We start from the raw sequence: 10,771 nt of genomic DNA on the forward strand, positions 1-10,771 counted from the left end.
GATGAGGTCGTCACACTTGTTATCTATTGAGCTATTTGCCTTACCCCAGCCAAAAGCTGACCATGGTCATGTAAGAGCACGAATGAATGTTCCTGTCAAGCTAAAACAAATGCCAAGTGTGTGGGTCAAAGTCACAGCTTTCAGGTTGTGAGAGCTATGCGCTGCATAGTGCAGCAAGAATCCCCAAAAGGTCTGCAGGCACTGTCGACTCACTGTGCAGCCAGTTTTCAGACGGTGACTCATTGCTTGCACAGGAATTACACGTACGGCTTTTCACCTGATGGGACATCTGCTGTACCTGCCCCAGTGGCCTAATGGATAAGGCACTGGCCTCCTAATCCAGGGATTGTGGGTTCGAGTCCCATATGGGGTAAATACAAGCACAGAGGTCCAATGGAAACCTGCCTGCCACATGACATTACTGACTGCTACTAATTGTCCTTAACACCAATGCCAGTGTTCACCTGTTGGGCTTGCTACTCTTAGCATGCGCTAATGTCGGACTTTCACACTTCTCAATAAGATTTTCTGGTACTTACATTAGTGGGCATCAGTACTTTAACATTTCCTTTATCCGTGCTCGACTGTAAACAAGTTAAATGCCATTCTGCGAAGATCCTATATGTCAGCGGCATTTGAAGATTCTTTTGAACCGCTTTTAGACCACTCCACAATTCTTCTGAGGCCTTTCGTAAAACCCTTTACATATATACAGTTCAATGCATGTATGTAAGTCAGATTTGTCTCAGTTACTCTAATGCTCTAGACTCAGAGAGAATGTTACAGCCTTTGCAGAAACTTCCCCAAAGACAACATGTCTGAATTGACTTGCTTGAGATTTGTCTGAGTTACTCTACTGCTCTAGACACTTTGCAGAAACTTTGCTGCAATTTGATTCTTCAAGGCGCTTTAACTCAGTTGTGGTTTGCTTGAACTCGGACAGGTCCTACGTGTTGATATTTTTCCTGCTGCCATGTCAATCTCCGGTATGTGCATAGCGAGGCCCTTGCTTGCTTTTTATTTGACATATCAGAACTCTCTTAGCAGATGAAGTCAACATTCATACTCAATTAGCAGTCATCATAATTTAAAAAAGAACTGGAATTACCACAGTATTTTCCCGTATTTGCCTTAGATCTGCGTTCTCCCAATATGCTCAGCTCTGACACATGCGCATGTAACAAGATATGGTCATTTCTGTTGTTTTAAACAACACTGCAACATTTAAAAAGTACCTGAAACTGTTCATCAAATATCAAACCAATTTAGGACCCATTGCATGAATCAGGAGACACTGTCCCATTGTTTAATTCACATCTGCAAACATGTAAAAACGACTGGAGAACTTTACAAAAAAGCATCTGAGTTTACAAAATGTAATTCATGCAAAAAAAATGGGACTAAGAAGAATTTTATTCAACAATCATCAAACACAGAAACCGTCTAAAAAGAAATAAATACCTTAAACTGATGAGGTCGTTAGTAACAATCCCTCAAAGTAAAAACCTTTGTGCACAATAAAAAAATACCTTCACTGTGTCTGTTTTGGTCTTAATGTTACACATTTTAATTAGTATTAAACATAAAAAAAAAAAACAGCTGAGATGGTGTTGAACTTTTTACGATCACTGCAGGAAGTTTTTATGGTAGATTAGATCAAAGATTTTCCCCAAATAAGTGCAATAACAAAAATGTAAAAACAAAAAGCTTCAAATTTCTACAATTTTGCAAAGAAAGGAAATAAAAAGTGTATCCTGCAAACATTTGCAAAAACAAAGTTATTGGTGTGTGGATCTAAGCTGAATCTGGTTTCCATTTCTTGAACACAATTTTTTGGCATCTCAAAGTCTCCAACTTAGAGGATCATGGGAACAAGATTTTCTTGACATGATTTCTGTGGTTTTATTTCGTAGGATGGTCAAGACGTTGGCACTTATTGTAACGTCTATAACTGTGCCGACTGCCTGAAACTCAGAGATCCAGATGTTGGAGAGAACCACACAGGTTATCACCTTGAAACCAGAACCAAATACTCTGATTTAGAAGGCAAAAAACAACAACAAAAATTCACTGAAATTCTGCTTAAGTGGAGCCATCAGGTGGCCAAACTTTAGATTGCACTTCAATCAATACAATCTTGTGGCTTTTTTAAGAAACTGTACATTTTGTGGAATCTGGCTCTGGTAATACGTCATTGATATACTTGTGGACTACTTGGATGATCCTTCAATCAGAGGTTTAGTCACCCTCCAATTCTTCATTTGTTCGGTTTCAGCTAAATGTCGGATGATGTCTTTAGTGTCATAAAAACAATAAAAGGTTTAAGGTCATTGAGGGGATTTCTGAAACTGACCTGATGTTTATCAAAGGAAAATTACTGTTTGGCAAAAAAAAAAAAAAATGTCTGTTTCGTTTTGTTACAAGATTTCTGAAAAATCAAAAACAGGTTTTAATCAAAACACTTTATAGACTTTGATCTTAACAAGACGATACTTTTAGGCGTTTCTGAATATTGCCAGACAAAAATCCGAACCTCGTTTCCTTTCAACATCCTTCCTACGATCTCGATGCTTCGTGCTACTCGTTATCAGACCTTTAGAAAACCTGGAGACCCAGAGTTCTTCTTCTACAGCTGTGGCTTCTTTTTTACCCAGTTTCAGTGCAGTAAGGCTAAACTTCCAGAGAAATGTTGTAAACTCAGACATGCAAGTAACCCTAGCTGAAATATAATCGTAACTCAAAAGAAGGAAGGAAGCGTTGAACTAAAACAACCAAACATCTAAGGTGTTAATGTTGGACACCAACTTTCTTTTTTGTTTGAATCCGCAGATTAATCAGAAAAGCCTCTTTAGTATCTGGTATGGCTAACAGTGGAGGTCAAAACGATTAGAAAGTGGAACAAAAAACTTAGGAAGACCTCAGTTTTGTATCAAAGTGAAGTTTATAGAACGTATCAAACAGTCTTTATCTAGAGGAGGATCTAGATCTAACTTTCAAACACCGTTCTCCTACAGGAGAACTACATTTTCTAGACGGGACCCTTCTATGATGCTGGACTGAAACTGGATAGAAAGCCGACAGCAGCTGTTTCACTCTGGATCAGAGGAAGAATTTCAGGAAGAACTGAGAGGCTGGTTTATAACTTCCTGGTTTCCTGTTAACTTGGGTTCGACCTGGAATCTTTTCACTGCGAAGCAGCAGATAAAACAAAGAAATAATATCAAACATTAATGTGCTTCACCAGGAATTAGTCTGCACCGAAAAAATCAGATGTAAGTAGGGGAAGCGGTGGCGCCTGGAGCTCCATCATCAGGTTATAAATGCTTTCATACTGAACGAGGAGCAGCCAACCATCTGCTGGTTTTACTGGAACTTAAACTGGAAAATGAGTATCTGCACAGAAATCCAGGTATGTTCTGATTAATAAAAGAATTAAATCAGATTCAAATATCCAGAAACAGATCAAGATGTTATGACTCCGAGCTGGAGCTGCGCTGAAGACGGGTTACAGATGAAGCACTGAAGACGTGGAGCTCATGAATTCCTGGTTCCAGGAATGCCGCTTCCCGCTTCAGAAGAAGAAAATGCCAAAATTCCGCCGACATTAATAATTAAAACAAGATCTCTGATGATCCAATCAGACATCAGATTCTTCTCTCCATCCGCTGGGTGTCTTCTGACAATCACACCTGTAGTGTTGGTCGCTGTGGTCCCTTCTCCACCAGATGATCAATAAAAATGTCAGTTTTTGATCATTTTATGGGGGAAATAAAATGTCTGACAAAGGAGAAAGACTTTCCAAAGGAAGTACCAGATGTCTCTGTCTCCCAAATGTTTCCTTCAAGGTTTGACCTTCCGTTAAAAAGCAGATTTCTGCGTTTTCCCAAAGAACAGTCCCGGCTCCTCAGTGTCCTTCCAGGAGAAATGTTCGGACATCAGCAGGAGGACATCTCGTTAGGAGTTCTCCTGCAGCTCTTTGGCTTTGGTCAGGATGGTGTGAACGTCTGAGATTGGATAATCCTGCAGAAAATTAAAAAAAAGACACCTTTTTTTAAATAAATAAAAGACAAGAATATAAAAACACAAACATGTATGTGTGGATATGAGAGATAGCTCCTGTTTTCCTGTTTCATTAAAAGTTGGGTCTTGGGCCGCCTTGGTTCTGGACCATCGGCTCTGATCTCATCTTAAATCCTCCTTTCCTTCTTTTTCTCCTTTATTTCTCTCCTGAATCCCTTTTCCTTTTTAGAAATGCCTACAATTGCTGATTTTTAGATTTTTTTTTTTTTTTATAGGCTACGTTTGCCTTCAAATGTATTAATTTTAATTATTATCTTTTACTCTGTTTTTAATGTTATGGTCTTTTAACCTTTGTTTTAATTTTCCCTTTTTGAACTGTAGCACTTTGAGATTTCAATTCAAATGTAAAGTGCGTTACAAATAAAATTCATTATTATTATTATTTTTATTTATAGCCTCACCTCTGTGCCTTTATTCCCCTTCGTTTCCATCTTCTACACGATTAAAATGTCTAATAAAGCTGTAAGGACATGATGCCGTCTGCTCATGCGTTCTTTGTTATCTGAGAACTGAGCCAGAAGTGAACCTCGCCGAGCTCTACTGATGAACTAGTACCATGTTAGCGCGGTTCGGTTTTGTCTGGTACAGTCTGGTTCAGTTACGTGTGCCATTTAAAATCAACATTTATCTAGGTTACCGTGCTCAGAATGATCTCGGCACGGTTTGGGGCTATCTTTATCTCAAAATGATGATGCAAAAAAGAAAAAAAAACAAAACAAAGAAAATATGGCTTTAAGATTTTTGTAAAAAAAAAAAAAGAAAAAAAAAACAGTGTCCGATAACAGGTGATATTATCTATATAAAACATTTCTGTAAAAAGACTAAAGTAATGTGTATGATGTTAAAACAAATACAAGGCTTAGATTGGGACTATAAATAAATATGTTATTAATCTGGATTTAAGTCAACTAAGGTTTCCAAGATATTTACAGTTTTCTGGGAGTTTGCTCCAGATTAGGGAAGCATATGATCTGTGATGATCAAATGGTCAGTTACTCCACACACAAACACTTTTTCACTTTAAGTTTTAAAATACGGCAGCATAAATGTATTGGTTTGTTTATCATTATTTTGAGAATATTAAAACACATTAGTTGTAGCTCGCACAATTAGTTAACTTTTGTATTTTCAATTTTGTCAAATACTTAATGTTGTTTGTGCTTCTTTTGTGGTGGTGTGGAGAGTACCTTCAATTGGGAAAAGGCAAAGGACTCTGCCTGACACACTCATTAGAGACTGATTGATAGATTGGATGATACCATCTGGAGTTCCACTATGGGGGGAAGATCATGGAGTTTACATTTTAATATGCTGCAGAATTTCTCTTTTGCTTTTGTTATTTGCTCATATTGTTTAGTCATTAGTAATTTAATTTTAATCTTCAAGCTAACTGTTTATTTTTTGTTAAATTTGAGTACGGTAGATGTTCTCCCTACCTCTTCCTCAGTGTGTCAGTCTGATCTGATCAGCCAGTATTTAGGTCCCCTTAGTTTAGTGGCTGTCAGTTTTGCCCTGAGTTATTCCCTTCATTTGACCTCTTTTAAGGGCCCTTTAATTATTGTTTGGATTTTTGTTATTTTGGGGAAATAAAACCCATTTTCCTGCTAAAAAAAAATAAAATAATAATAATAATATTTTACAGTCAGGTTAAACTTTAAATAACATTGGCCAGTAGAAAGAAAAATAAAGATGCAGCACAAAGGAGTCTCATTTAAAGCTTTTATTTTGTTTTACCTCCCCCCAAAAAATTTTAATTTTATTCTTTGGGAAAGAAATTCTTCGATACTTTAAACAGAAGCCCTAAATGGATCGGTTTGATCGTTTAGAACAGAAGTGGATCATCCCCAGAGGATCCTACCTGCAGTAACCTCATGTTGGTGGTGAAATCTCCGGTCAGTAGGNGATGACGGCGGAAAGAAAGTTGTGGATAAAAGTGCAACAGTGTGCAAGCATTGTGCAACCCATTTTGTTTATGCTAACAGCAACATGACCAACATGTCATGCTAACCCGAAATCCCACATACTCCGTCAGCGCTCCGCCCCGCTGCGCTCCAGACCGGCTGCTCAAAGCAACGCCTACAGCCTCCACTGTGGCTCCCGTCCGCTCTGAGTTCCTTGGAGATCGTAGAGGGCATGCGCCAGATGATTAAATTCAAAGCAGCAAAACACAGAAATGATCCAGGGTTTCCGCGGATCATTAAAAATAATTACAATTCATTATTTTTTGGGGGATTTTTTCATTAATTTCATAAATTTTTATGGGATTTCGGTGTAACAATCAACATATACTGAATCGAACCGAACCGAATATGCTTCCCTAATCTGGAATCGAACCGAACCGTGGATTTTGTGAACCGTTCCACCCCAATTATCTATATAAAACATTTCTGTAAAAAGACTAAAGTAATGTGTATGATGTTAAAACAAATACAAGGCTTAGATTGCGACTAAAGGCGACTATAAATAAATATGTTTTTAATCTGGATTTAAGTCAACTAAGGTTTTCAAGACATTTACAGTTTTCTGGGAGTTTGTTCCAGATTAGAGAAGCATATGAACTGTGATGATCACATGGTCAGTTACTCCACACAGAAACACTTTTTTACTTTAAGTTTTAAAATATGGCAGCATAAATGTATTGGTTTGTTTATCATTATTTTGAGAATATTAAAACACATTAGTTTTCAAATACTTAATGTTGTTTGTGCTTTCTTTTGTGGTGGTGTGGAGAGTACCTTCAACTGGGAGAAGGCAAAGGACTGCCTGCAACACTCATTAGAGACTGATTGATAGATTGGATGATACCATCTGGAGTTCCACTATGGGGGGGAGATCATGGAGTTTACATTTTAATATGCTGCAGAATTTCTCTTTTGCTTTTGATATTTGCTCATATTGTTTAGTCATTAGTAATTTAATTTTAATCCTTAAGCTATCTGTTTATTTTTTGTTAAATTTGTGTACGGTAGATGTTCTCCCTACCTCTTCCTCAGTGTGTCAGTCTGATCTGATCAGCCAGTATTTTTTATGTTTTTGTTATGTTTAACCTTGATATGTTTTGCCCTGAGTTATTCCCTTCATTTGACCTCTTTTAAGGGCTCTGTAATTATGGTTTGGATTTTTGTTACTTTGGGGAAATAAAACCCATTTTCCTCCTAAAAAAATTAAATAAATAATGATAATATTTTACAGTCAGGTTAAACTTTAAATAACATTGGCCAGCAGAAAAAAAAATGATGATGCCTCACAAAGGAGTCTCATTTAAAGCTTTTATTTTGTTTTACCTCCCCCCAAAAACTTTAAATTTTATTCTTTGGGAAAGAAATTCTTCGATACTTTAAACAGAAGCCCTAAATGGATCGGTTTGATCGTTTAGAACAGAAGTGGATCATCCCCAGAGGATCCTACCTGCAGTAACCTCATGTTGGTGGTGAAATCTCCGGTCAGTAGGTTGTCCCGGATGAGTCTGGACAGGAAGACAGAGCAGAGACGGATCAGGACTCAGTGAAAGCAACGGGACGTTACCGGGCCTGCGGGAGAATCTGGGAGCCTCACATCAGCATGGCGCAGCAGACCAGGAGCAGGAAGTGGAAGCGGTCCTTGTCGGAGAACAGGGTGTCCCAGATCCGGATGACGTCCGGCAGNCACAAAGGAGTCTCATTTAAAGCTTTTATTTTGTTTTACCTCCCCCCAAAAAATTTTAATTTTATTCTTTGGGAAAGAAATTCTTCGATACTTTAAACAGAAGCCCTAAATGGATCGGTTTGATCGTTTAGAACAGAAGTGGATCATCCCCAGAGGATCCTACCTGCAGTAACCTCATGTTGGTGGTGAAATCTCCGGTCAGTAGGTTGTCCCGGATGAGTCTGGACAGGAAGACAGAGCAGAGACGGATCAGGACTCAGTGAAAGCAACGGGACGTTACCGGGCCTGCAGGAGAATCTGGGAGCCTCACATCAGCATGGCGCAGCAGACCAGGAGCAGGAAGTGGAAGCGGTCCTTGTCGGAGAACAGGGTGTCCCAGATCCGGATGACGTCCGGCAGGAGGAACTCCTGAGACAGCAGCAGGGTGAGCCAGCGGAAGGTGAAGTACTGAGGCTTGATGTTCTGCTCCTCCTGAACGGACAAAAAAACCGACCTGTTACCATGACGTTCATGGAGAACAGAGTTCATTTAAAAGGATCCAGCTGCCTCAGTTATAATCGTTCCGTTTAATTTTAGAAAAACTAAACCTGCATTGACTTTGATCAGCAGTTATTTAGCTGAGGGTCACATTGCATCTACTTTAATGGTAGTTTCTGCTGCTTTGTGTAATCCTCACCAATAATCTCCCATTAATAATGGAAGAAGCTAAATGAGCCATTTATGCTGATGATGCAACAGCCTGTGCAGCTGCTGAGTTCATATCAGAGCTTCTTCAATCTTACACTGCGAAAAACATCTAGAAATAAGTAAAAATGTCTTAAATTAAGTGTATTTATCCTTATTCTAAGTAGGTAAATAAGATAGTTTGCCAATGGAATGAGTATTTTTACTCTTAAAATAAGATAATTAGAGAATATGCACTTGAAATAAGACAAAGCAATTTTGTTTCCTTATTTTAAGTATAAATTGTCTTGTTCCATTGGCAAAAATGTCTCTTTTACCTCCTCAATCCAAGAACAAATGCACTTATTTTAAGAAAAAATTACGTATCTAGATTTCAATTTTTTCAAGTGTAGAGGAAAATTTAATCATTTCTGAAACAAAAAGCTTCGTGTTTGGCTGAAATAAAACTCTTGAAGATAATCTACAGTTAAATTTACTAAATAATAAAACTTCTACAGAGGAAAGTAACACAACTGATTACAAAAAATACAGAAAAAATTTATCAGGTTTAAGAAGATGTCATCAGAACTTTCCAGCTAATTTGGAGAAGATTTTTTAAAACTGGAATAATTTCTCAAATTTATCTGGATTGGCGCTCAAACTATTAATGAGATTAATCGTGATTAATTTATTATTAAAATCTTCGTCAACTAATTCAGTGATTGATTAATCGTTAACTGGACTATAAAGACTCTATAAAATGTCTTTAGCCGACAGAGTGACCCACTTAGAGCGGTAAATAAACCAAAATGGTGAAAAAAAATGTAAATATATTTTGCATTTAAGATAAAAAAATATATATATTTTTCGTCTCTCAATATGCTCTATCCAGAACTCCACAAGTTGAAAAGTTTCAGTTTCACCTGGTTTAATTCTATATAAAATGCTTGTTAAGGAACATTTGGCTATCCTATTATTAATCAAAAAAAATAATCAACAGATTAAAAGATTATCAAAATAATGTTTGTTGCGGCCCAAATCTGGACCAAAACTAAACTGCTCTTATAAATATAAAAACTGGAGAAGCTGAAGGTTCAGATATTTAACATGATTTATATTTAGAATATTTTTAATTTCTTTTTGTTTTACCCTTGCGTAAACAAAATGACAAATAACTCTGTCTAAGTCTTAAGTGGCTATTCTCAAATATTAAACTCTTATCAGCTTCACTAACTACTTTTATCATGTTTTTATCTTTACTTTTAATTTCCTTTTATTTAATCATTTAGTTCATGTAAAGCACTTTGATTCGTCTTTGTACGGAACTATGATGTATAAATAAACTTGCCTATATTACCAGGCTCACCTTTGAAGGTCAGCTTTAAATTAAAATAATAAAAAAAAAAAAAAAAATCTATTTACAGAGCAGTTAACGAACAGAAAGCCTTAAGGTTAAAACTGATCAATATAAAACAAAAGTCTTCATTTAAAGGACGACTGAGGAGATGTATAGGCATCGATTATTTGGAAATGAAATTAAACAACCATCTATAAACGAAACGCAGGCGGTGGACAGATATAGAATGTCTAGATTTCCTTGAAATGTCTTTCTAAGTTCTAACATCTGTAAGTTAAATGTTGTATTGTATGCATGCTTGTTAACGGTTACCTTTACGACTTCCTGTTTTTAATATGTAACCTAAGAAGACTAACAGTAATAAACTAATAATAGAGTCAGAGAAGTTTTAGGACAGAGAAACAAGATGAGAGGATGATGCTGCTGCAAAGATTCAACATTTCATCAGGTGGAAAATGGAGAATCGGCTGCCAGAGCGCTGAGGGGACAAACATCTGGTCTTTATCCTGTGCAGGTTTTACCAGTTTGAGGAACAGCTCCAGGTCCTTCTCCTTCAGCATGGAGTAGACGCTCTCCATCTTGCAGGTGATGCCGCACTGGGAGTCGTCCAGGCTCTTGATGAAGTTGTCCCTGTTTTCCGACATCAGGTTGGTGAAACAGAAGAACGTGTCGGCCTCGGCGTGCTCTGCAGGACAGAACACAGCGGCGTCAGCATCGCCAGAACTTCCATTAGCCGAACGTTCGCGGAGCTTCCCGACCTTTCCACTGGCTGCTGGGGTCCGTGGCGAACGTGTAGTAGATGGGCCCCACGATCTCGTTCATGCCCTGAACGTAGGCGATGCCGGGGTTGAGTTTGGCGTAGATGAAGAGGATCCGCTCCACCACCTCCCAGTGAGCCTCGCTGCCGTTAGGAAGAACCTCGTACTCGTTGGACGGATACAGGTTCAGAGCTTTCCCAGGAGAGCTGACCTGTAACCAGCAAATGGGTCGGATTATTATCAGGGTTCCTACAGCATAAGGCAAGTT

The 10,771-nt window shown here is 38.0% G+C and overlaps 1 protein-coding gene and 1 non-coding gene across 3 annotated transcripts in view; one reads left to right on the plus strand and one right to left on the minus strand.

The window, feature by feature from the left end:
* Positions 1–300: 300 nt before the first annotated feature.
* trnar-ccu lies at positions 301–373 on the plus strand. Its single transcript has one exon. It is a non-coding gene; the product is annotated as a tRNA-Arg (tRNA).
* A 1,904-nt stretch (positions 374–2,277) lies between these two features.
* The window catches only part of tbc1d13 (TBC1 domain family member 13), a 16,027-nt gene continuing 7,533 nt past the window's right edge, over positions 2,278–10,771 (minus strand). The window contains exons 8-12 of one of the 2 annotated variants that reach the window (XM_015373586.1): positions 10,504–10,714; positions 10,267–10,430; positions 8,036–8,196; positions 7,489–7,546; positions 2,278–4,020 (exon numbers count right to left, since the gene is read on the minus strand). In XM_015373586.1, the coding sequence (XP_015229072.1) occupies positions 3,955–4,020; positions 7,489–7,546; positions 8,036–8,196; positions 10,267–10,430; positions 10,504–10,714 (660 nt within the window). In that variant the 3' untranslated portion in view covers positions 2,278–3,954. Of the gene's footprint in view, positions 4,021–7,488; positions 7,547–7,888; positions 7,947–8,035; positions 8,197–10,266; positions 10,431–10,503; positions 10,715–10,771 lie in introns of both variants that reach the window. The other variant, XM_015373585.1, reaches the window with a different exon arrangement.

The sequence above is a fragment of the Cyprinodon variegatus genome, unplaced genomic scaffold (assembly GCF_000732505.1).
Source record: "Cyprinodon variegatus isolate N-32 unplaced genomic scaffold, C_variegatus-1.0 Scaffold88, whole genome shotgun sequence".
Taxonomy (NCBI): Eukaryota; Metazoa; Chordata; class Actinopteri; order Cyprinodontiformes; family Cyprinodontidae; genus Cyprinodon; species Cyprinodon variegatus.